At 39.6% G+C, this 27,206-nt stretch overlaps 1 protein-coding gene across 1 annotated transcript; it reads right to left on the bottom strand.

Annotated features, from left to right (window-relative positions):
• Positions 1–1,570: 1,570 nt before the first annotated feature.
• On the bottom strand, positions 1,571–20,660 carry TXNRD3 (thioredoxin reductase 3). Its single transcript, XM_032194035.1, has 16 exons — positions 20,364–20,660; positions 13,831–13,891; positions 12,759–12,868; positions 12,067–12,180; positions 10,645–10,717; positions 9,710–9,829; positions 9,203–9,345; positions 8,013–8,128; positions 7,686–7,911; positions 7,365–7,457; positions 6,826–6,902; positions 5,698–5,854; positions 5,395–5,502; positions 4,448–4,543; positions 3,138–3,272; positions 1,571–2,847 (listed from the first exon to the last, which is right to left on the bottom strand). Exons 1-16 carry the CDS (start codon positions 20,487–20,489, stop codon positions 2,785–2,787), a joined length of 1,818 nt encoding a protein of 605 aa, XP_032049926.1. The 5' UTR covers positions 20,490–20,660; the 3' UTR covers positions 1,571–2,784.
• Positions 20,661–27,206: the final 6,546 nt, after the last annotated feature.

Here is a 27,206-nt window from a genome sequence, read left to right as displayed (position 1 = left end):
AATAATGCATTCCCAAGGTACAACAAGCCAGAATGGTGTTGGGCAAAATGAACTTTGAGAGTGAGATACAATATAGCCCTAATTCTTGGGAAAACTGACAACTTGAGCATTTAGGATCACATAACAGCTAGATTCCAGGAGCAGAATACTTGAGAAAAGATAATTTAGAAATGACTGAAGCAGGAAGCCATTCTACTTAACTCAGTCTCAGACAAAAAAAAAAAAAAAAAAAAAGGGAAAACCACCTCTACATACAGGACTATTTTGTTCAGTTAGGTTTTACTTCTGAGATTCCTTTTCCTCCTCTAATATCTGCTTTCAAGCTTAATGCTTTGGCTTTTAACTATGTCTTGTTGTCATGGCACCTTCTACTTTACATGCCAGCCTAGTGAAACAAACACATTCATTTAAAATACTGCTTTTGCTGTTAACTAATTTTTGTATATTTTAACTGCTGAGTTTTAAACTTAAAGACTAACTGTACAGAGCACTTGATGCATGTGAAGTATCATTTAGAAAGAGCTGAGAGCCTGGACAAGTTTGACAAGGAACATATACCATTAGTACGTTGTTACTGATATGCAAGCAGTAATTATTGATCAATTAACTTGAACCTGTAAAACAAATCTGAGTATGAAATAAAACTCAATTAGTGCTCTTACTTAATAGTAAATTCAGGAAGTTGCTGTTCATTGGCTTAACGCTTCCTTCCACACCTGCTCTATAAGAAGACTACACAAGTTAAACTTGTCCATTTCCTGACAGTTGCTCATGGTATAAAGCCATTTGACTGCCTTTTGGCTTACTAAATTTCAATTCTGCTATTTATACAGTGCCAAGTCCACAATGTGTTACTTGTTCCTAGCAGTCCATCCTGATCTCTACTCACTTTTTGAAACGGCTCAGATGAACCTCTGGATCACCCACTTCAGCTTATAGACTTCTACACTGTCACTTCTACATTATTTTATCTTCTTTACTTCAAACTACAATATCTGAACTATTAAAAAAGGCAAACTTTCAGGCATGATGGATTTTGGCAATACTGCTCTTAAAGATGCTGCTGTAGAAGATAGCAAGCAGGTGGCTCTAGCTAGTATTTCTGTGAGACTGGAACAATGAATTCCCCAGAGCTTTGAGGCACAGCAACAGCAGAAGTAGAGTAAGTGTCCCTACTGCCAAGTGAAACTACTTTAGATTACTGCTAGGCATCCACAGCAAAACCCCAAAGCAAAATACCAGCAAGACTTGGTGCTAGAAGCCTAGTCAGAGTCTCGTGAGTACCTTCAGCTATGTTGCAGTTAAACACTAACATATATAAATGAGACTTTCTGGATTACCAAGAAATGGTATTAAACTGCTTTCTCAGTCTGAACAGAGAAACCTGCATGCACAAGTGTTAAATTTCTGGAGCATGCCCCAAATTTGGCAAGATAATTTGCTTCCTCATTTGAGAGATTACAGCATGCAAAGGTCTATGGAGGCTTTAGTATTGCATGTGGAACAATTTAATTGAAACACAGTAAGATTTCTTAAGTATGCAATGATGTAAATCATGGTCAGACAACAGTGCTGTATATGTTGTTTATTGAACTTCAAATTCCATGGTACATCATAGATTAAATAGTTAAAAACTGTTTATTTACTATCATACAGTGTTCAAAAAGTCTTTCAAAACATATTTTTGGACAAAACTAAGAGCCAAATTCAAACATAATTCCCCCAGAGCAGCATGCCATTGGTGGAAGAAAGCTTCAGAGGACTGACTGTACACAACACAACACAAAGCATGACAACACACCAAGTCATTGTTCTCTGCTGCAACACAGTCAAAAGAGACATTCTCTGTAATTACCACCATTGGCAGGCACCTACAACATTAGTGGGACAGATTGCTCTGAAATTTTTCCTTCCAAACTTCAATACTCTATATAAGAGTACGAACTTACAGTTTCTGAGTTCTGTGATGTCTTACACTAGAGCTGACATCAAATGAGACTATAAGCTCTAAATATAGCCATAAACAGCAAGACCAAATTGACAAGGTCTTGCATTTATGCTCTTCAACCCTGACACACTGACACACAAAATTCCTACCATTCAATTTTTCATCTTAGAGACACTGTCACCTGAGGTCAAACAACTATGAATGAACAGCAGCAATGTCCTAGATTACTTCAAAGTTTTAGACTTGAAGTGTGATACAAGTACTTGAATCGCACTGCTCATCATTTGCATACAATTTGTGCCATCTTGCCATAACTGGATATACAATTAAGTAAAGTAAAATGCATCAAAAGAAATAAATCAGTCAACTGTAAACTGTTGGCAAGAATCATTCAGTTACATATTTGTCTTCTACCTCAGGCATTTATACAAGATACTGAAGCCTTGAAGTGTCAGCTTAAATTTGTGCAACTTAAGAATTTCCTTCAGGAGGAGTTCAGTCATCTGACTGGACGAAGAGATCTCCAACCTTGCATGGCAGCCATCAGTCATAGCTCACCTCACAATAAGGTTCCGAGCCATAACATCATAAAAGCACGTTAGTGCCAATTCCAAGCAAAGTCAGGATTCACTGTTCAAGATTTCCCTGCTGTATTACTGTTTCCATTTGCAACGCTATTCACTGAGGAAGCCTCTCAAAAGCACCACTCCCTACTGCACTACACGCAGTGGTACTGATGCAAATGTTTAGTTTGCCCCAAAGCAGTTGGATGTATTAGGGCTTCCACAGAACCAAGCGTGTACAACATGAAAACATGTAAGACAGCAGGTTTAACCTCAGCAGCCCCGTTGAGTGATGTCTTGTCCTGACGATTTTGTAATATCCATTGTAGTGAACACCTGTAAGACACCAAAACAGCTTATTTACTGTTGCTCTGTATCATCTATGTAGCTATTTGGTCTGCTCTTGTGAAGTAACAATACTAGATTTCCATGAACTATTATGGTGGAAAACAAGTTGCAGTGCACAGTTAACATACGTTTCCTGTCATGTGCTAACATCTTGTAGCCAGAAGTTAAGCGAGTACTAAATAAATCTCAGTATAGAATGCACTTCAGTATTATTTTCTTGCATGTATTTTTATTTTTAAAGCAGGTTTTAAGAACAAGCTTCCCCCTCACCCTCTTACCTCTGCACAAGTTGGATGGATACCAATTGTTTCATCTAGTAATTCTTTGGTGAGACCACATTTTATTGCAGCAGCAAAACCCTGGGTAACTTCACCAGCATTAGGTCCAAGAACATGAAATCCTACCACACGGTTCTTTAAGGGTGCAGAAAAACAACAATGAGTAAAGTAGGTAAAGTTTAATAAAAGCTCATGTACATAACTCCCACTACCCCTAAAATTATATGCTATACAAGCAGGTCAATCTTGTTAAAACACCCTAGGTTTGAATTTTGAGCAAGCTATCTGTGTAGCAAAATCTACAGTGATGGGAGTAGCCTGTAAGAATGAGATAAAAATGGTGTGGTCTGTTTTAATTTGCCTGATGAATTGATTTATTAAGAGAAATACAAACAATGGTTTAAAACATTTTCCCTAGACATCCCAATACCTTCAGAAAAGCCCTAGCCCTGGTCTGACCATAATTTGCAAGACAGGATACAAATTCCTTACAACACAGAGAACCAAAGACACTATTTACTTGACATTTCCCCTATCACTTAAGCATGCTAGAAAAAGCTTTGCATAGAAATCTAAAGAAAATCTTCCCCTCCACTGTGATCTTTTCACTTGGCGTTCTTGCAGTCAGTCTCCACTAACAGCAGAACTTTGTGCCTTTCTGCAGTCTTTGAAAAAGGCATTGGCAGGGTAATAAGGAAGAGTGAGTTTATTTCCTCTTTAGTTCGACAGCCAAGCTATTTCATCATATCATTCCTTGTCTCCAAAGTGATTTTACACTCTAAATTCTTCCTTTGTACATCTGTTCTCCTAGTTTTTGGGACAGATAACAGACAGCATTGGCACTTGTTTTTGAAACAAAACTCACTGATCTCTAGAAATAACAGTTTCTTATCACTGAGGTTCTAGGATCAACAACGTTTTCCAAGTTCCTGTTAAACATACAAATCTCTGCACATTGCAAAAAGTCCAAAGCAAAAAAACACGATGGTCCAGAAGACTAAGGGAAGACTGTAGATATATAATAGTTCAACAGCCCTTGGAAAAACCCTGGAGAACTTCACAACTTTATCCTTTAATAGAGACTCAGGATGAAGTTTCATAAACCTATAAAGCTATCACTTGCTCAAACAACTGTTATACAAAATCAAACAATCAGCTCTTTCCAAATTGATTGAACCTCTTAAACTAATGCTTATGTTAACAGCAGATAGAGCTAGTCTACGGCAGGCCAGATATTCTGTCTTTCGGCTTGTCTAAATAAAAAATATTCATTAATACACTTGACACATACATTCTGGCTTGCTACTTACATTGTCGTGTTTAGCACAGATAATCTTTGCATAACAAGTATTGTTATCTCGGCCTGGTACTGTCCATTCAAGTGGCCAGAATAAACTGTGATAAACCTGGGAGGATAACAAGAAAGAAGCATAACAGTTTGATGAATTAATTCAGTCAGACAATTCTAGTTTTTTAATCTGTATTTACAAATAGATGGTTTGACATTTAACTCACTGGACTGTTGTAGCATATTAAACAACAGTGCTTTCCTCTCAGCATCTGCCACCCCCATCCTAGCAGTCCATATTCCAAAAGTTAGTAGAGAAACACTTAAAACGTGTCCCAATTAAAGCTGTAGCTGTTTTAATTGTTTAAAAGACAGCATCTTATGATTATTTTCAATGAGAGAAACTCTTTAGTAGTGCATGTTTAATTTCTAGTTACTATTTATTTAATCCTATTCTGCAAAGCAATTAAAGCAAAAACTAAATAATGCCAAGTATATTTGAAAGACAAAGGAGTTAAATACAAGGCATGCAAACAACTCTCTTGAAGTTGTCTTCAGAGAAGTGCAGAAGCTGCAAATTACCATAAAACAAACAAGTTGTGGTTGATACTTCCCATAGTCCTAAGTAAAGGTCAGGAAGAATTTAATTCCCAATTCAGGTACAGTGAACAAGTGGAAAATAGACAATCCCAAGTGTTTGGTATACTTCAGCCATAAGAATATTTACTTTGCTACAACAAAAGAGCTACCCACAGTTTTGAAACCTAATTTTGGCTTCCTGAATTCAAATGATTCTCAGAAGTGCAGAAATAGCTATGTAGAATTCTAACCTTATCAAGTCAAGTCCTATATTTTTGGCAATCCATTAACTTGTTACTCAGATTTTTCTATGATCAAAGGGCTGTCTAGGTAATCTAGGTGCACAAAAAATCTCAAGCTACAAGTTAAACAAGTCCTGAGTGCTCTCACCTCCAAATTTTGCTTTCCATATTTTTCTATGGCTTTCTCTTCAGCTAGCCCACAGCTGCCATACTCTAAGGGAGTAAACACTGTTGTTGGTACATTGATATAATCACACTGAAAAAAAAACAACAAAGTTTATATTTAGACTGTGCAAGTTCTACATGGTAGATCGTAGGAAGAATTTTATTAACCCAGTCTTATGTTTGCAGAACACTTGCAGTGCCCCCAGTCATATGAACAACTTGTGTTACTGCAATTCTGAGGAAAAAAACATAGAAGTAAATTAAAATTGTGTTCTTACACCTTTACCTTTGTGGAACTACCACCATAGAGCCTGCGGGCTAGGAGTTTCCCTGCTTGAATTGCAACTGGAGTAAGTTCAAGCTTTCCCTCCAAGATATCCCCAATAGCATAAACATAAGGCACATTGGTTTGTTCTTCTTCATTTACAGGTATTTTCCCATTCCTTTAAAACAAACAGAAAATAAAACAGAGTTCAGTATCATGACCTTCCTCAGAGCTCAGCAAAAACCAAATTGGATATGTTCTGCTACAAAGATGTTAGTTTAACCACTCAGCGTATTTTATGAAGTATGCTTATGCCATTTTAGTTCAGTTGCAAGTTCTTCAAGGCATTGGTTTCTGACACACGGGTGAAGTTAAGATTCAATGGGACAGTTTTGTCTCCAGCAACAACAGAAGTCTGATGACAATGAAGTTAGTCAGGCATCTTTGGACTTTTGATCTTTTATTTTAATATTATACAGCTTGCAATTTACATTTTTCCCTATGGGGGAAAAAAGCTGCATCATCACTCACATGTATAAGTGAGTTGGTTTAATAAGTTGCTAGCTGCTGCAAGTTGATTCTAATTCTATTGCCTGATCTACATAATCCTGCCTTTTTCTTTGCACCAGCTTTGCACTGACACTGGGGAGAAAAAATTAAAAAGAAATCTGTAGTGAGTAGCTTACTCCTTTTTTAGATGCTCAGATTGACTTGCATGATTTCCAGGACCACAGCATCAGACTTACAAGCCTATTAGGCAAAAAAAAAACTTTACAGATGTACTGAGATTCCTGTCAAATCACAGTTCAAGCTCTCTTAGGTGGAACAGCCTTCAAGAAATAATGAAATATACACTAAAACTAGAGGAATGCGTTAAAAGTTAGTATGTATAAAATCTAAGTAAATAAACGTATTCCTTGAGTACAGTGGCCAACAAGTAAGTAGTAGAATAATTCTTCCATTGAATAAATATTTAAGAAATTAAGTCCCTTGAAATTGAAATTGTACTCAAATTCAGGAGATGTTAAACAAGGCAATTAAGTGAACCTTTAAAAGTATGGGTTGAAAAAAAAGCATCAGTAGCATAGATTGTTAAAAAGTTTTAAAAAAAATAAAATAAGTGGCTTAGGGGAGTTGAGGAATACTCACTTCTCATTGATTTTGACACCAATCGTCTCTAAACCAATACTTCTGGTACATGCATCACGACCAATAGCTATCAAAACCTAAAAAATAAAATTACACCCAGTAATTTTACACAAGGAATTGTAATGCTGATTATGTTTTACTTTTTTATTTCTGAAAAAGCTTTAAAGCATACATGACTGAATTGACTTCTCAAAACAAACAAAAAAAATTGGAAAGAGGAGCTACCCGCTGCTCAGTCTCCTCCAAGCACAACTTATTTCAGAGATGCAACAAACAGCAACATGTTAGTAGCAGAACAACACAGAAACAACACTGTTCACCAGAACCAAATTCCAAGCATGAGAAGTTTCACCTGTTCTGCTGACAGGTCACAACTGAAGACGAATATTTAATTTTCGCCTTTTTTTTTTCCTGCTAGCAAGTTACATAAATAATTTTCCAAGCAAGACTTTACTTTTCTCCTGAACAGCTGTTAAGGTATTTTAATACATATCCATAGTATTGCCACATTCAGTTATTTTAAATCCAGAAATGCTTACAGTGTTATATTCTCCCACAAAAGTTTCTGGTCCCTCAGTAAACTGTGCTGTCACTTTTAGTCTTCCAGGCGTGCCATCCTCCAACTTTTCAACCTGTATAAATATTTGTAAGCTTAGAATGACCTCAAACAGCAGAATTCTTGCATTAGCACTTCAAACTTTGACCTATTGTTATTCAACAGTAAAAAAAAAAAAAAAGCTTAGTCTCATAAAACATTTATTCTTGTACAATACCAAAACCTTCCCAGAAAGCACATGCATCCTAGCTATGCTGTTTACAGTAATTTAATGTAGAGAGAAGAAAGCTTAGGAAGCACTTGCCTGAGTAGGTATACACTTTCTGATGAATGTTACACCATGTGTTTCCATGTGGGCACCTATTTTTTCTGCCATTTCTTGGTCAAAGCCCCGAAGAAGTATGGAACGCACCATTACTGTGACATCTAGACCTAGACCAGCAAGAAATCCTGCACACTCCAGCGCCACATAGGAAGCACCCACAATTAGCGTTTTGCCAGGACAATAAGGCAGGGAGAAGAGGTCATCACTAAAAAGAGAAGTATAGGTTACAAGGTTCTTTGAAGACAGACTTGTCTTTGCAAACACCGGAGCAGACAAAATTCAGTCTATTATGCCTTTTCATCTCACCTTGTAATACAATATTCTTTATCTCCAGGGATACCAAGATATCTAGGCCTTTCTCCTGTTGCCAGGACAAAAGTCTCTGCGGTGTGATAGGTTACTTGTCCTTTTCTATTAGTTGCCTGTTACATAGACAGAGTTAAAAGTCTTTATCACAGGAACAGGTATTACAACAAATTAAAAACTACATAATCCTCACCTATAAGCACTGTTGATATGCTTAATTCTTAAGTGCTAGCTTCAAATAAAGCCTAATACATTTACAGATCCCATGCAGATCACGTAAGAATAACTCGTTTAAATTACAGACTGGTAGGCTAATCTCTATCCTTTTAGGTTAGAGTACCTAAAATAATTTAAAACCTTCATTCATGCACTTTAGTTATTTGCCAAAACAGATAAAGTTAAACTCCCCCTAGTACAACCTAGATCTTAAAGTCTCTGTTCTAATTCATTTATAATGCTAAGGACACTGTTAAGCAAATGACCTGTATATGCGGACAGAAATAGTTGGTACATGAGGTATGTAAAGCATATCATCTCCTCACCATTAGTCTCTTGGTTTGAAAGACATTTAATTCAACTTTCATAAGCTCATATCAAGAACAGAAAATTGCAGCCACTGAACCAAGCAGTTGTCTTCAAAATGCAATTCTTCTAAGTTAACCTTGCTACACTGCTATCACTCACAGCAGGATTACCAGCACATGCTTTGTCTTGCAAAACTGGCAGTTTAATTCTTATGCTGATACAGCATAAGGTTCTATCAGCAGTGTTATGCAAGTGCTTAATCCAAATTTGATTTCTAGTTTGTGTGCTTTAGTATGAAGAGTTTCCAAGTGGCATATTGCTACAGTTGAAGGTTTTGTGTTATATGTTATTTTGTTTGTTTGCTTTTGGCTCAGTTTGCTGACCTTTGTCATGACATTAGCAACTAAGACCATCTCATGCAAGACTTAAGTTTACCGGAATCTGCATTACTCTTATGTAACAGTTAGTAGGTTTGCAAATACTGTGACACGTAATAAAGCACAATATTAATTTCACGAACTTATTTCTGAAATGACTTCTTTTAACTTAGGCTGACTTAAGTTGGCAGTGTTAACATGAAGCCTTTTCCTTGATGGATTTTAAAAGGCAGCTTTAGAATACAAGTTCTCTCTCAGGTGAATAAGATGTTTCAACACAGCACATACCTTAATTTTGTGTGGTTCAACGAATTCTCCGTAAGAATTTAGGTATGTCACAGATTTCTCCCTTAAGGACAATCGATAACCCCAGTTTAAAGAACCAATGTAGTTTTGAATTGCTTCTACCATGATCTCCCAGTTGTGTTTAACTGAAACAAGCCATTAATTTCATATTTTAGAAAACAAAGCACAACAAACCCTTGAAGAAAAACTTGTCTTATTTATTGTACATCATGCTAAGTAGCCATCATTGTCATCAGTAATTAGGATACTTATTAAAGTCATGTGTTACTATGGTGCACTTACCTGACTTGTTATTACCTGAAATAAACCCATTCTAAAAGTTAATCCATTTATTTCAGATTCCATGTATGACTCAAAAAGGAGAAATGCTTCTGATTCCCTTATGAAAACTATGGAACTCTGCCTTTATTTACTAAGTCTGAAGTCCAAGAACCATCTCTACTGTCTGTCATCTGTAGGCTGCCTTGTCTGTCCTCTGTTCTTACTAACCTTGTTCTTCATATTGCCAGCCATATTTCCTTGAATCTTTGAGTGCCTGTCCCAGAAGTGCTGCTTGATGCATTAGCTTCTTTGGAATACAACCTACATTTACACAGGTGCCACCAAGACCTAAGATGGAAAGAAATATGTTATTGTATTGCCCACATGAACAGAACATGCTTCTGCTATTATGTGCTTTACATAGCCACCCATAGATCAGTTGTTGATGCTTGCTGTAACATGGAATTTCTGCTGTTAGACATTTTAAAATACAGTGAACTTTGACTCATCAGGCCAAGAACGGTACCATGTGATGTCAAACACAGAGGATAGTTACTTACAGAGTGCTTCGTATTTTAGTTTGATCAGCAAGTAAGAATGGCAGAGTTCCTAAAATTTAGTATCATCTATCTGTAGAATATGAAATATGTATTTGATCAAAGTTTTAGCCATAATGATTGAAGTTTTAGCTCTAAGAGCACATTCAAAGCTTGACTCAAAGTTTGACCAGTGAAATACCTTACTCATTCTCAATTGCCAATAACATTAATTAGGTCAGACAGTAGCTGCCTAATTATGAAAAGGTATGAAGAGGTGAGGCATGGACAGCTATAGTCACATAACCTAGATCAGTTGTCCTTGAAGTAGAACTAGATGAACTAAAGTGCATAATAAAACAAACACAAGAAAATGAACACATGCACACATGGTATTCGGCTACAGTATTAAAGTGAACAGAATTAGAATGAATTCTCAGTTCTTTTTCAAATGTAAAAATACACAAAACAGAAATAACTGTCCAGAAAAGCAACATCTTTGTTACGTGTTCCAGAATTACAGTAATTCTGCCCTAATTTCTAAGGATACAAATCTGTAATATCTAACAAAGTAGTAAGTATGACTGGCACTCAAGCACCATCAAATACAAGTTAACAGAAACTTACCCCAGGAGGTTCCAAGAGGCGTTGGAACAACATAATCTAACACCATTACTTTCTTTCCCAAGGTAGCAGCTTCCTGTAAAAAATGTCAGCATCGATGAACTTCTCAGCAAAGAAAAGCTTTTCTGCTCTTTTACAGTCATGATATACTCAGGAATAATAGCAGGCTCATTTACTAGTCTCATTAATACATGCCTCTTCTACCTCCTCCACTAAGCAAAAATACATAACCTTGTCTGACCTCACAGTTGACCCTGCTTGGAGCAGGAGCTTTGTCTGGACGTCAATCTAATGTCCATTGCAATCTGAATAATCTTATACACAAGGAATGACCAGATACTTGACTGAATCTACTCGCTGTTTCATATTTTAAGGGCTTGGATCAAGTCTTTAGGTGCCTCAAATCTGTTTAAGAACTCCTGCACGGTTGTTGAGATCCTGGATCAAACAAGGTTTAAAATTAGCCAGTTATTTTGTATTCGATGAATACTCAAACTGTCCCACTCTAAACAGGTTGGTGATTATCACTAATGTTACAATTCACGTCTCAGAAGGCACTTCGAAGAAAGACCTGAAGCATTCTGAAAATAACTAATGAAGGAGACTGTCCATACGGAGTTGTGGTGCAGAGTAGAGTGTGTTAGTAGAGGGTATAGGCAGTTCTGGTGAAAGAAAAGAACTCACACCTTCTCCCACAAACTAGAATAAAATATGAAGCTGTATCACCTTCTCTGCTGTTTTTATATTGATCTAGTTATAGCCGCATGCTTAACTGCATTGTAGAGCAATCAGCAATGTTGCCAAGAGTAACCTCACCATGGCCAAACCATAAACTGATGGTTAGGATAGCTAGCTGAGAGGTAGGAATTGTGGGTTCAAATCCCTCATGTAGAAGAGAAAACTGAATCCGCATCTCAGGTCCTGAGGCATTCTGAACAACAGCTGATTGTGTAAGAAGTACATAATCTCTATTACCATTTCTGCAAAAGCAGCTAGAAGAAGCAATAAAGCATGAGGAAGTTTCTTGAGATAACAGCTGAAAGCTTTTCATTTTACACTGTTGGTAGTCCTGGATCCTAAACAGAAATACTTCAAGAATAGCCTGTACATTTCTAGATTACTGTTTGGATGTGTTCAAGTGCCTGTACACTACACATGAAGAGGAGATACTTAAAAAGCTTTTGGTTCCACCCTCAGCCAGGAACCTAAAGCCTATTATTAGATGACCTGACTAGGCATTGGCTTGAAACTACTCTATACAGACTGTGATCTTTTGAGTAAGCACACTACTAGAACCACTACTGATTCATTAGCAAGTTGAACGCTAATAATCATGAAAATATAGATTATTTTAATTCTACTGTGATTAATATGAAGACTAATTTTTCAAGAAGTTTCATATAGAACCTGTTCTTCGTGTCATACCTTGGAACAAGCAAGTCCACCTGAGCCACCACCAATAATAATGAGGTCATAATCATAGGTTTCCACATCTTTGACATCCCCAAGAAGTTTCTGCAGTGTTCCATTCTGATAAGCCTGTAGAAACACGTTTGAATTGATTTTAAGTAAAGACTGAATTACATTGCCTTTTCTGATGTAGATCATCCAGTCTTACATCTCCCTACAATATCTTAACAGAAGATAGAGCTGTTCCTCAATTTCAGGATCTGAATGGCCAGAGACTCCAAGCAACCTGATCTAGTTGAGGCTGCATTGAAAGTGGGGGGTTCCTAAAGTAATTCTGTGGTTGTGAAGATCATGGTCCTGGAAAAGATTCAAATGTGTTTCACATTTTACTTGCATAACAGCCTTTATGTCACAGAAAAGGCACTAAGAATCAAACAGCAAATTAAAAAAAAAAACAAACAAACAGATTGTCTATTTCCTCAATCATACAGCTTGGATTGAGTACTACACAAACTTTCTAAGAACAGTCTAGAAGTTCCAGAGCCTATCTTACTGACAGATTCAAGAAAAATGCTTGTATACTTGTAACAAACATAGGAGTTAATTCACTAACAAACTAGGCAGTAAAAACACAAGAAAAATGGCTTGATCTAACACTCCCCCCCATAGTCTTGTTTACCTCCAGTTGATTTTTAAAGACAAGTTACCTTGTAAGTTGCATCACAGCCACCTACGTGCTTTCCATTCACAAATACGTTAGGCACTGTCCTCTGATTAGTTAGCTCTGCTAGTACTTGCTGAATACTGGGTCCATCAGCTAAAAATAAATGCAACAGGTACATTACACAACTATTTTAAAATCTTTTTACTCCAAGACCATATCTATTTAGCATCAGTGATTATAGCAATTGCAAAGAAAAAGTATTCTTAATGAGAAGTAATTCCAGAAAAAAAGAAAAATACTGAGAGCTGTATTATGTGCATCTTAAACTATAACTAGTTCATAGTATCTCCATTTTAAAAGTAAAAAAAAATAAGTACAAAGAGATACTTCAGATTACTAATTATGTATATTTTCCCTCCAAACATAGCTTAAGCACAAACACATTAAAAAAGCATTAGAAACTAAGTTTTGTCTCTGTATATAGAGAAAAAAAACAGTGGGTGATGACACGCAATCAACAGTTTACCAGTGGTGTGGTGAAGAGCTTAGTGAGAATTAGAATAGCTAGAAACTATTTGTTCTTAACACTACACTCATTATGTATACGTAATGGAAAGCACACAGTACTATATTTGTAGTGAAACTAAAGCAACTTGGGCTTTAGGAAAAAAAAAAAAAAAAAAAACTGGCAACAGTCAAGATACTGGAATTCACTGTTCTTTCCCATGACTCAGCAATGTCCCCCATAAAGGTCACTCTTATACCACGTCAAACATTAACAATTCATCTAAAGCCACAAAAGAAACTGAGAAGGTAGAAAAGTACTGTGTTTTTTTTTCCTGAAAGACAAAACTTCTGATGGAGAAATCTGATCTCACATCCTCTCAGTTGACAGTTTGCACAGAGAGTCAAAGCCTTCAGTTACATTAAAAACACATCCTCCATTAAAATCCACACTGAAGGCTAACCGGTCTTTTATCTCTGTACGCATTAAAACTGATTTTAATTGCTTTTTATTACTTTCAGTTAGTTCAAGAGAGCTTGTAGTCATGCACAGTCACTGATTTTTTAGCTGCATGAAGCAACACCTGGTAGGTTTCCTTTCTGCTACTTACCTGTTACATCCAGTTCTAAAGCATAGTACTCTACACCCATGGAGCTGAAGAGTTCTTTCACCTGCAACAGGAAGGGACACAGTGTTTTTGTACACAGGCAGACTGCCAAGGCAAAGCTTTCACAAGATCTGATGCACAGTTCAGGGTAAGACCTAATCGTTGGATGTAAGAACTTAAGTCTCAATTATATGAGCATGTAAGGACTTCTAAGTCTCATTTATAATTCTTTGAGTGCCAGTAGATGTTTCTGATAAAGTTTGGCACTACTGCTACATTTTGCACTGTCCTTATTTAAAGCCAGAGTATTAAACAGCATTCAGATTAAGTATCCCACATCTGAGCAATCTTCTATTACAAGTCTTACTGACCTTATGAGACAGTTTCTTTATACAATTGGCTTAGCTGTAGATCTCTCCATCCCCTGACAGACAAAAAAATGCCCATGACAGTAACTGCTACGCATTATATCATCAAGAGAGAGAATGCAGCAGCCAGATTCCTTGATAATACTAAGGAAAGGCAGAAGAGCAGGGAGCAGAGGATAACTTGCAAAACAAAACACTGATGAGCACATGCAAAACAAAATAAAAACATTGCATTATAAAAAAGCCACAACAAGAATGACTCTCCAGGTGTACTCAGCACTGGGACAGCTCATGTCTACCTGCTGCCCTGCCCACATTCAGTTTTGTTCACTGCACCTCAGAAAATATTTAGAACAAGTGGAGAACAATTATTCTGACTAAGAAGACAATGAGCTGATTTCAACTTAAAGAAAAGATGTGGAAAAATGGCCGTTTCGATAAATAATTGACTGCCATAAGGAAGAAGAAAAGTGGTGATGGATGCAATAACTAATGGGCTTGAACTGCATCAAGAGATTGAGATGAGACCTCAGGAAATAGTTTTCCTAATAGCAAGATGCTGAAACATATAGCCTACATAGAAGACAATCTTCATCAGTGAGTGGCTTCAAAGTACACGTCAAAAGTATTTGACCTACTGCTTCTCCTACACTGAGGCTGGGGACAAGACTTTTTTTTTTTCCTCCACCTCTGATTTTTGGTTTGCTGTTTAACAACACCTGCCTTAGCCTTCTGGAATAAAGCAGGAGTAGTTCTAACTTGTTGGCCTTAGTAAAACAAAGTCATTCACATTCTCCTTGTGAAATATTGACAGAGTTAGTATCAGAATGTAAGTTACATTTTTAACCTTTTAAATTGCTATTCTTCCCCACTAGACAGAAGGGTCTAATGATACTTGGTCATTAATAGTCTGCTTGTCCCCTGCACTGCCATGAAATATCTCAGACACAACATCAGTACAACATGTTCCAGAAACATGTTTCATGTACCCAAGAGCCAGTATGGAAACAAACAAGCTAAAACCTCTATGTACAAGCCTAGCCTTAAAAAGAAAAGTCATCCTAAATGACAACTCAGTTGAGATTTTTTTTTCCTCCCCAACAGCTTCTGGGTGTTCTTGTAATACTAGTTCTGAATGGACAGGCTGCTATTATTACCAGATTCAAATCAGGTGGCCTTTTTGAAATAATATTTTTACAGTAACATCCATTTGTAAATTAGCAGCATGGAAATTATGAACTGTTCTTCCAGAGGGACAAGGACATACCTCATGGCACAAGTAATACTACAGCTGGCAGCATTTATTCCTTCAAAATACACTTTGACAGACTTACCTGTGCAAACAGATATCATAAGGCATTAGGTAAAATATCTGCTTTTAATCATAACCATCGTGATGGATGAACAGCTCTAACAAGAAGCACTAAATCTGTGTGCTCCTTGCGAGCATCAAGTCTAAACAATAAAACTCACTAAGCTGCCGATAGATAATTCAGAAAAAAAATCTTCTACAACCAGCTTTCCAACGAACCCCTGATTTATTGATGGCAATTCATTAAATTGAGTCATATCTAACAACCTTAAAAACGTTAAACACATGATAAAGGAGTGTTTAAAGTGTTTAAAGAATGCTGCTGTGATCCATAGTGCTACTATGACAAAGGCCAGGTATTTCACTGCTTCCTGTCTTCTACTGGAGTTCCAGCTTTCTTCAAACAAAGGTTTTGTATTATGTATTAACAACGTGGCACATTTCTTACCACATCATATAGCAATTGTAGCAGACTACAATAAGCCCTGCATGTATGACTGATGACATTAGTTTTACAGCTGCAAATTAAATGAAATTGGAACAGCTCCTTGGAAGTCATTTGATCCAACCACCTGCACAAACAGGGACAAATGTGAAGTTCGATCATGTTGGCCAAAGCACTGCCTAACCCAGTTCTGAGTATTTACAAGGACAGAGATACCACAACCTCTCTGGGCTGTTCCAATGTTTGATCATCTCTATAGTGAAGAATTTCCATTTTATCTCATTGGAATATTCCTTGTTTCAAAATATACACATTGTCCCTTACTTGGCTTTTCACTCTACAGCTCTGAGAAGAGTGTGGCTGTCTTCCCTATAATCACCTGCTCCGCAGTAGCTGAAGATGGCAACAAAATCCCTCCTTAGCCTTCTCTTCTTGAAGCAGAACAAGCCAATCTCTTCTTCACACACCCTTTGCTCCAGCCCTCTAACCATCTACATGGCCCAAAAAGCTTTTGTCCTAAACTCACCATTACCATAAGGCTTGATTACTGGGATGACTATAGCTGTAGACTGAACAGAAGGGAAACAGCAGTGGAACTGCTCCAGCTCTGCAACTTCTTTATAAAGCCCAAGCCAGATGCCACAGAAGATCTAAAAAGCAAAGCTCAAGAGGATTGCTGCTATGAAGTGGTACGCTAAGAATGTGAAGTCACCAAATTAGCTACTTGGCTGCTGTTTTAGTTTGCAGCAAGACAGCAGGGTGTAACATGCAAGATTTCATTAGCAGCTTTTTTAAAAATATATGAAAAAATGCTCTACAGCTTGAACATTGCAGTATCAGCCAGCAGGGTGGAGGACAAGACAGGATACTTTTGAAACAAGAAAGGATTATAATCAAGAAAAAGACAGATGTAAGACAATGCCTTTAGGTGACATTTATTCTCCACTGAAGATATGGTGTAAAGGAAAAAAAAAGATAAATACCAGCACCCCAATTAGAAGTAGCTATGACACTTTATACTTGTATGAACAGAATATGCATGTGTTAGCGGTGGTGAAGCAGAAAGAAAAATGACAACTATATGAAGAGTTGAGATCTTCAACGCAGGCAAGAGAGACTAGAAGATTTCAGATTGGAAATGAAAATTATTAGGAAGAATAGAAAGACAACACACTAATCATGAGTAACCTAGAGAAAGTAAACAGGAAATGATTTCTGAGAACTACTAAGAATTCAACAAACGGCAAAAACTGAAGTTACTAAAAGAAATTATGAAACAAGAAATAAACTTCCATGCAATATATAAATTGGAGAGCTTTCTCGCCCCTGACATTTTAACAGCCACTATTAAAAAGGAGACCAAAAAGAGCTACTAGACCAGCCAATGAGACAACTGTCCACTGAAAACGTTTAACTCAATAAGATTAATACAAACTCGGGTCAACAAGTTCTGGAGCCACACTGCTGGAAGCTTCAGTGGCACACTGGTAAGTTTTCTTCTTTATTCCTCAGTCCTAAAAAGGTCATTTCTCCAGTAAGTATCAGAGCCAGGATATCAGGTTGCATGGTTCCTCAATCCAATCATTTACTTGCCTTCTGACCATTGCACTGGCCTTCTTTCCCTGTTGAGCCTTTCCCGTTTTCACAAGGAAAAACTAGGAAGACTTCTAGATATTACTAAACATTAGACAGATTTTCCAAAACTTAGCGTTAGGCAAATTTCTTCAGAAAACTCTTCCTGGAGATGCTTTCTGTCATTAGGGAAGCTAAGTAGATGCAAAGCTTCATACAGCAAAGTTAAGTAACACAGTATGTCGTGTCTACTGTTTCACCTATCAGCTAGCACTCTTTAATAGCTACAGATGAATTTACCTGACATTTCCGTGGATACAGACAATCATCAGTAATAGCATAACATGTAACAAGAATAACTGGCAGCTTCTATAGAGCTACAGCTGTTGCTCATAAAATTATTTCAACACATCACAGCATTCAGACTCTGCAATTTTTCATGCTAAAAATGTTTTCTTTATACATTTCTACCGTAAGTTAATCGTTTCAGGGTGGCAAAAAAATAAAGAACAGTCAAATTTAGTTGTGACAAGGAAGTCAGTCTAACACCACCCCTTTCTCACTACTGCTGGCTAAAGCAATTGAACAATAAATTGCAGTTGCAGAAAGAACTGCACAATTGCCTAGTCATGCTGCTAAATGGAACAAACAGAATCAACTACTTAATTTATTTAGAGAAATTACTTGCAGTACTCCTAAGATTGTGTTTTCCTTCAGATTATTTTTTTTTCCAGCACAGCTACAGCCATTTGAAACAAAGAATTCTTCCCACACACCCAATTATGCCCTTTTAGAACACAAATACACGGAGCACCAGTGCTCAAGTACACCGGTTTTTCAATTAATCCTACCAAAAGCACATTGCTAACAACCATCTGTGGTGAAAGAAGACACGCTGCACAGCACTGATACCCTTATGTCTTTAAGAACTCAGAACTATGTGATTAAAGGCTAAGTACCCAAGCTGTAGCTTCTCCTTCAAATTATATCCACTTCATTAATTCTGCAGACTAAATCAGCTAGCAAGAACACTGCATTATCCATTGTTCTCTCATTCCTTTCATTATTTTCTAAGTCTTCATAGGGAGGTGTTAAAACTCATACTGTTGGAGATACTTGTTTTACCACTTGATGCCTTTCCTGAGGCCTCTCTCTCAAGCTTTCTTATAATTGTCTCCCTGCAATATATATTTCTACTGGCTTTCTTCATTGTATTACCTTTCCCTCCTGTCCCCAAAATGAAAAGTAAACCAAGGAAATCTGCCTAGAACAGAATTCAGTTCTTCTCTCCCTCATCTCCCACTCCCTGCCAATTTATCACCTGTTCCTCAAAGATTCATAGTAGGGCTTTTAACTCTCCCTCCTAGAAAGTGCTATGAGAGAGGGTCCTCATACTTCATACATTGTTCCTCTCTGTTCCATGACAATAAAGATTACATTCCTCAGATCTGAATGTTTCCTCAAAGCAATAATCTTGCCCAGTGAAGAAACTCTGAACAAAGAAAAGAACATTATTCTGGAATTTACTTATTGGACTACAATCAAGTCTATTTTTACCTAAAGCTCCTTGTGTTAGTCAAGTCCCACCACAATGCCAAAAAGAGACGAATGAACAGGTTGCAAACTTTATAAAGTGACTATGCCATGTTAGGACCTCAAAAACCACTGGATTGAGTGCCATACTTGTCAACAGTTGGCCAGTCACGATCACTACAAGCACACAGAACAATACAGACAGGAATGACTTTAACTGTTCCTCAAAGGACAGCACTGAAGCCATCAACAAACAATTCTCATCAAGAAAAGACAACACTGATTGGTTTGTCCTGTCCTCTTACACAGAGAAGCATCCATTTTTGAAAGCATCAATTAAGTTGCAAATGTGACAGAATACATTCACTCAAGTTTCCTACAGCAAGGCCTAAACACGTCCTCCCTCACAAGAGGGACTGTAACTAAGCCTAGCTACACACAGGAGTGCAGCTTCTGAGAACCTTCCCAGGTTGTCAGCTCCATTAAAGCATATTAGAACTCAATCCCACTTCTGTTTCTTCCACCATGGCCACATCAAACATGGCAATATTAGGTTTAAATAGCATTCCACAACATGCTGTTTGTAAACATCCAGGAATCGTACTGCCTATGAACACCCAGATCGGTGAAGGCTATGACTACAGCCTGTTGGTATCACTGAATTCTAATGAAGATCCCACATTTCTTTAATGACTCTTGCTCACCAGTTACAGCTAACCTGTGTGATTCACACATAACAGGGCTAGGGAAGATCTCATCACAACTCAGCAGTAGTGACTTCTTTTGGGAAAAGATGCTTCATGACTAGGATTTTGAACTTATGATTTTCCTAGAGTCAACCTTCTCCTCCAGATTTCAAAAACAACAGAAAGTTTAGCTTTCTGTTAAGTGAGGGCGCAGCTTCGACCAAGCTGAGTATAAACGAGGCGCTCACACTTGTGGCAGGAAAGCAGCCCTGCCAGCGCCCTGACCTTGAAGCAGCAGGTCCCGCAGCGGAGGAAGGCACACGCTGTGTCGCACATCCCACGCACTCCGCTGCCCTTTGCTCACGTGGCAAAGGAAAAAAAAAAAATAAAAAATCACCCAGAACCCCAGCTCGGACCTCACCTCACCTCAATCCCTACAAAACCTGCTCTCACCGGGCGTCAAGGCGGGCACAGCACCTCAAAAACATAGCGCAAACCCCACAGGAGCCCTGCCACGAAGCAGCATCCCCGCAGCGACCTCACTCAGTCCTCAGAAGCCCAAGGCCTGGGCCTTCGAGCCTGAAGGAGAGGCCGAGGGGGCTCGGGGGCCGCCGCCTCACCTGGTTGCAGTAGGGGCAGTAGCTCTTGCTGAATATCATCACGCGGTGGGAGGCGATCAGGGTCCGCACGCGGAGTTTTAAGCCGTCCCAGTCCGGGAGCTGGGTTTGGCCCGGCGGGGGCGGCATGGCCGGGTTGTGCTGTGCCGAACCGTGCCGTGCCGGGCTGTGCTGATCCGTACTGAGCTGAGCCGAGCCGTGCCGGGCTGTGCTGAGGCGCTGAGGCGAGGCGCGTTCAGGGCAGGGCAGCGGCGCTGAGGTGAAGCCGCCCGCGCGCGCCCCTCCCAGCCAGCGGCCGCCCCACGCGCGTGCCCAACGCCCGCTCCGGCCTCCTCCCCTCACAGCCCTGCCCCTTCCGGAGCAGGGAAGGCGACGGGCTGGGCCGACCCACCCACCGCCGAGGGGGGGGATAAACAAATAATAAGGACATCCAGCAACGCGAGACATCATGAAATAATCTAGAATTTTTTCTATCTATACAAAGAAACGTTAGTGTTTATGTAGAGGTGGTGTTGAGGGAGGTAAACGTGTATTTTTAAGCCGTCCCCCCCCCCGCTGAGAGCTGTGAAATGACCCAAGAGGAGCGGGACGAGAGGGCGCATGCGCAGAGGGGCTGTGCCCGCGGAGGGGCGGGGCTGTGCCCGCTGAGCCCTCCCCCGGCGGGCACGGGGGGGCTGCCGGCATTTTGGGCCGCCTCAGGGCTGCCTCAAGGCTCCACAGGGTCTTCCGGGCCTGAGGTGGCAGGGATCGCCTTGTGTCCCCGCGTGGAATAAATACTTTTGTTTATTAATAAATAATATGGATTCTGGTTTGAGGACAGGTCGGCTGAGGCAGCCGGAAGAAAATCCCTTTTCTTAACTAATGTTGGGTTAAAGGAAAGGGATGCCGGAGCGTTATCATGTGTCCTGCTTATCATTACACACGTCTCTGATTAGGCTGATTATCCTCTTCCCAAGAATCAGTAATTCTCAGGACTGCAGGGTGGAGGGGACATGGTGCTGACCTGAGCCTGACTCAGGGCATGGAGCAGGAGGCACCCTGTCAGGTTATTCCCCTGCTCTGGTGGATTTTTGGCTGGGGAACGCTAGGCAGCGTGTCAAGGTCTCAAGAACCTGCTTATCTTCCTGCAGAGCATGCCCAAGTTCAGCAATTGCGGCAATAGCTTTCCGTAAACAGTCATAAGAGGTTACCCTGGTTTAGCATCTGGTGTTACTAGAACAAACCCAGCCAGCTTCTGAGTGACAGGAATCGTTTTCGGCTGGTGGGGAGACAAAAGTACAGAGACAAAAGTGATTTACTCAGTTCAGTGGGGAGTTTCTAACAAAGCTGGCAATAAAGTCCAGTGCACCCTCCCACGCCTGCCACAGAGCAGCCTTACTGCTATTTAGTAATGCTAAAAATAATAACATATATAAGCTGTACTGCCACCAGTGATGAAAATGGGCCTGGTGGAAGGCAACTGACTCAACTTAATTCCTTTTTGATCACATGTATCAGTGGTGTTCGCTGCCCAGTGAGCTTGAAAAATTGTGTATTACACGTATTTTAATGTTGACAATGAAAGAGTTCTAGACTAAGTGTTTCTATGCTTCCCACAGAGAAAAACAAATCCAAGTTTTGCAGCCTCTTATTTCAGTAGCAGCATGTAGGAAAGTGGATACAGTACTGCAGCTGCTGAGTTTCAACATAACATGCAGGGTCCAGAACTATCCACTGTACATGGTTCATAGTCCAGCAAAAACTGCTTGTTTGGTTCCTAGTTTTGGCTAATTGTTCTCCCTCCTTACACTCTTTCTGGTAGATGAGAAAGATCGCTACCCTTTGTATTCTTCCAGTAATTATTATCACAAGCTCAAGATTTTGTGTCACTGTCTGAAGGCTGGAGTGTTTTCATCCTGAACTTGGGATCCATCAGCTCTAGAAAGGTCACAGAACAGAAAAAACATTCAAAATACTTTTTTCTGTTGACTCTCACCAATGATGGATATGTGTCAATTTCTGTGAGGAATGAATGTCCAAAGCAAATAATATCACTTGAGTTTTTCCTTTGTGTGCTCTTTCTGCTGTTGGTTATTGTTATCAGTGTTAACGTAGATTGGGAATGGATAAGAGGGACAATGTCACCTTGGAACACAAGTGGGTGGTTTGCCATGGTAAGACATTGAGGTAAAACACACACAGGAGAGATTCTAGAATAGGATGAACAGAACAGAACAGAACAGAACAGAATAGAATAGAATAGAATAGAACAGAACAGAATAGAATAGAATAGAATAAAGGTACATAATTTCCACAGCTCTTCCACAGCACTAGAAGGCTCTTGGCATCCTGGCATCTGATCTCATACTTAAAAGTGTAAACCTACACACCACCCTTGAAAACATGGAGTAAGACAATCTCTGCCATAAAAAAAAGTCTCCAAACAACAAATTGATGAAGACAGCAGGCATTGGAAGCTGCAAATAAAACTGGTTGCAAGAAGAGATTTGGAGGAAGGAACAAATGGCTGGTAGAAAAGAACAAGGGAACTATTTTAAACATAACAACATGAAAGGCTTTAGCCATCCTTTTGTCTGAAACCAAAATCATATGTCACCTGGGCTTGCTCCCATTCCTTGGGGACATTCACATAGCTGTGAGCCTTTATGCTGCTAAAGGGAGTCAATTTAACAGTGAAGAATAGACAGTGAGCTCCCTTGTAGCCACATCCCTTTGTTCCCTGATTCAGTCCTCATGTCACAGCACAGGAATGGAAAGAGCGTGGCCTATCTCCAGCTTTATATTCCACTGGGGATCTCTCTATGAGGAGTTATTCCCCAAGGTTTCTCCCTTTTTAACGCATCCAGAATGCTGTAACAGAGCTAAGAAAGAATTGCAAATGTGTCTTAAAGATCACGAAGGTGACAAAAGCCCTGAACTGTGGCCCATTTTTTTTTCTCACATTATGCCAGTGCCTTCCCTGATCTGCTGGAAGCTTACCCTTTGTATCAGGAGAAGAATAAGGGGGGCACATTTTAGGACCACATTTCCTCTTTTGCCGAAGGAGCTCGTATCTGCCTAGAGCTTCAAGCATTACCGTAGAAATCATTCATAATCCAGGAGACAGATGAAGTCTTTAGCCATGAGCATGGTTCCACCCTTTGTCAACATTAACAATAGAGAGACTGAGCCATGCTGGAGGCTGCTGAAAACCCGATTTGATAGCCAGTCATTTGGGTGACATGCAGATTGCCTGCAGCTCTGAATTCATGAATTAGCGTTCGTGGCAAATGATGTCAGAAGCCTGCCGGCACATTCACAGATTTTGGCACAATTAAATACATTACCGTCGGCATTGTTGGAGTCCTGGTGGCACACAAAATACAGACCGTGTAATAACCCTGTGCTTCAGGCCTGAGACTAAGAGGGCCTTTCAGATCATAAGAGACTTCAGCCAGGGAGGGAGGGGGAATGGCTGTTCTTCCTTCACGGAAGAAAGAGGAAATAAGCTCTTTAGCTGAGAAGAAACACTCTCCAGGAAGGGCTGGGCATAGCAGTAACTTCTGTTAGCAGCGGTAGTGCTAAAATACAGTGAACGTGCACACAACAGAGGGCAATCACATCTTCATTGTTGTAAACATCCAACATCCCACCCCGAAATGCTTGTCTGGGTATTGGTGGAGCATTGAAATGAGGCTTGGAAGTAAACTGCTATTGAGAAGTCAATGGGGGAAGCTCAAGACCCACCAGGAATTATTTTTTCTTCCAGTTCTTGAATAAATAGTGAGAAACCTTTGTGCTCCTTTTTCGGGGGCATCAGAAACAAGGCAGTTAAATGAAATAATTGAAGTGGAACAGTTGGGACCTGCAGCTGCTAATGATGTGCACATGTGTTTTTTCCATGCAAAACTCATGCTTGTGAAGTCATAATAGACAGAGTGGGTTCCTTGAGTTCACTCTCCTGGTTTTGCAAACCATTTGCTAGTTTGTGCTTGCAAATGAGAGGTGGCTGTGGATTTGCCTTTCTGCAGCTGTGATGTTGGTGGTCCTGTGTTTCAAAATTCGGCTCTGCTGAATCTAATCTTACCCATCACGCTTTCAGTCTAAAGTGTCTGATGAGTGTCCCTTGAACAATGATTAATTGTTCATTAATAATAGTAATAATTAACATCATTATTATAAAGTACTAAGGTGAGCATGAGGCTGTCTGAATGCATCATAATAAGGTTGCCAGCACTTTGTCTCAGGGAATATCTCCTCCCAGAAGTGTAGGGCACAACGCTGGTTTATGATGTTATATGTATTTTACAATAAACAGTAGTGTAGAGAGTGCCAGGTCTTCCTCAGGTGGCTGCAGCAAGAGGGAAAGCAATGAGGCTCCAAGGATTCATGCAGACCAGGGTCTCCCTTTGCCCTGGTGAAGCTTTAATGATGTCAGAGAGGCATGGTCCAGATATAAACCTGCAGAATAATGGCCTCCAGTGTTCAATTGTGCTAAATGCTACAAGCCAGAAGCTTTTCTAGAGCTGACAGAAAGCGTTGGTGCTCAGCTACTTCACAGAATGAGCCCGCTATTTGCCTGCTTTAATGAACAGCATGGTGTCCATCTCCTGTGCACCGGAGTCACCTTTCCGTGCTATGTTTCTTACAAGGGCTTCTTAAAAGAGAAAGGAAAAGAAAAGGAGTGTAGAGAGAAAGGATAGAAAAGTCTTTAATCTTTTAGAAATATGGAAAGTTGGCTGTATTTCTAAGCAAAACCAGTTCCCTTAAGTAGTCATATGTTACACATTTCCCAGGAGAGTATTTTAATGAAGTTTTTTTGTTTTTTGTTTTTTGTTTTTCCTTGTCAGCTAATTCTAGTCAGCTTTAGCAAGGCAGCTCATTTGCACTTGCAATGCAGGGATCCTGACCTGGGGTCTACACCCCTCTGCACTCCTCACTTCCAGTGAAATTTCTAGTGTCTTGACTGCCCACTGTGACCGTGCCATTCTGCACTTGAGAGAGATGGTCAGAAGCACCAGAGGTTAATATTTCAGAATAGGGGATATTCAAATGTTTCCTACCATTTTTTTTTTTTTTTCAGCAAGGCCAATTTATTTTATCCTGCAGCTGCATAGGAATGCTCAGCAGGGAGGTCAGATAATAAATTCAAAAGCACAGATTTCTTCACTGCCTTTTTTTTCATAGATTTATTATCAAGCGTGTCTCTTAAAGTCTATTTACATGGGTTTTCCTTCAGGTAATTAAATACCGTGCTGTAGAGAGCAGGGATTCTCCCAGTTTTTTACCCTCAGGGTAGCTGCATCAGAGAGAGATCTTTCTGTGTGTCCAGATTCCCACCCAGTTTGTAGTCACCCCCTTGGATTTTTCTTCCATTCTGTGGATGAGAGGGCTGGATGTCTTTGATTCCTTGGTGTGAAGAGCTCTGCCCTGTGCACCCTTTGGTTCACACATCTGGTGCTCTCCGCTGATCAGAATGGTGTTGTTGATTACATATGTCAAAAACAAATTAAAAAAAAAAAAAAGCAAAACACTCAAAACCCAACAAACCAAAACAAACCAAAACAAACCAAACCAACCAAACAAACAAAAACAACCAAAGAATCCTTTCAGGACTTCAGGGCTTCACTGGAATGAGATAATTCTTAACAGTGGCTAATGCTGATGAGGATACTGGAGGCTGAATTTTGATCCATTCAAGGTTTCACATTTGCTAAGGGTGGTTCCATCAGTAAAAACAGACCCGCCCAAGAGGCTCTTAATATTTCCTGCTCCTGGGTGGTGATCTCAAGCAGCAATCTTTCTTGTGGTTATTTGATGCTTCCAGGCCTGGCTGGGGCCCAGGAGGGTGCATAAAGCACAAGAGAAGGTATTGTGGAAGGAGAAAGGCATAACAGAACCTAGATTTGCTAAAAGTTTAGGGACTAGATAAGCTCAGATTTCAGGAAAGGATCAAATAAACCCGTGTTTCTGCTGGGATAGTTTTCATGGCCCTGCTAGATAATAGCATGATTGAGACACAAACCCAGACTGTTGTCAAATCCCAGCATTTTAAGATGCCTCTCTCAATTTTTGTTTTGCTTAAAACAGTGGTGAGGAGAGAAACTCAGCCTTCCCTTTTAGCTTTTGTTGCAAACAAAGGCTTGGAAATATGGATTTGGCAATCTCAAAGATCAGGCTGACCATGCAAAGAATTCTTAATGGCATTCTAGCAGCTTAGCGCAGAAACCAGAACAAAACATTCCCAAACACTGATGTTTGGCGAGGTCTAAACACAGCTTTTTGGTGTATCTGAAATGTTTTTGTGCTTCAGCCACAGCACCAGCAGGGTGCTACTTTAAAACCCTAATTCCTGTGCACTCATTGGACTGCCTGTGTTCAGATGTCCCTTACATTGCTGAGACAATATTCAGAGTTTATCTAGCTAATTTTAAATTATTGACTTTATGATTGGTGGATCTGTGGAGGAAAGCCTTAGTGCTGTTCAGTGAAGGTCTAAAATCCAAATCAAAGCAAATGCGTTTATTGATTTTAATTAACTGAATCTGAAGTGATAGTAGCTCAACGTAAGAACTGCCGAAGTGCTGTTGTTGGCCCTGGAGTTTCCCAAGGCTGCTGGTGTTTGTCCTTCTCCTCTACAGTAATCCACAAATCCCTGTCCCATTGAATGTCAACACCTAGTACAGCAGTCAGATTGAAGAGTAGGATGACAGAAATTACTTCTTCCGAGGTCCTTATTGTACCCTGCAGTGGAGCTGCTTGCAGCCAGCTCCAGGTGATGTTAGATGGCATCAGGGCTGTGTGAATACCGTGATCTTTGCTCTTGCCAATCTTGCATATCCTTGGCTCTGTTTATGTAGCTCTCGT

The sequence above is a fragment of the Aythya fuligula genome, chromosome 10 (genome assembly GCF_009819795.1).
Source record: "Aythya fuligula isolate bAytFul2 chromosome 10, bAytFul2.pri, whole genome shotgun sequence".
Lineage (NCBI taxonomy): Eukaryota > Metazoa > Chordata > Aves > Anseriformes > Anatidae > Aythya > Aythya fuligula.
The sequence above is the reverse complement of the archived record's forward strand: the minus strand, read 5'-3'. Positions and strand labels throughout refer to the sequence as shown.

What these genes read in the sequence shown, in the direction of transcription:
- TXNRD3 (XM_032194035.1), bottom strand. Translation starts at nt 20,489, where the DNA reads ATGCCGCCCCCGCCGGGCCAAACCCAGCTCCCGGACTGGGACGGCTTA. An exon ending in GTGGACTTGCTTGTTCCAAG is followed by an intron (nt 10,718 to 12,066) that starts GTATGACACGAA and finishes CATTTTTTACAG; the next exon opens with GAAGCTGCTACCTTGGGAAA. An exon ending in ATGGAAAGCAAAATTTGGAG is followed by an intron (nt 4,544 to 5,394) that starts GTGAGAGCACTC and finishes TTATCCTCCCAG; the next exon opens with GTTTATCACAGTTTATTCTG.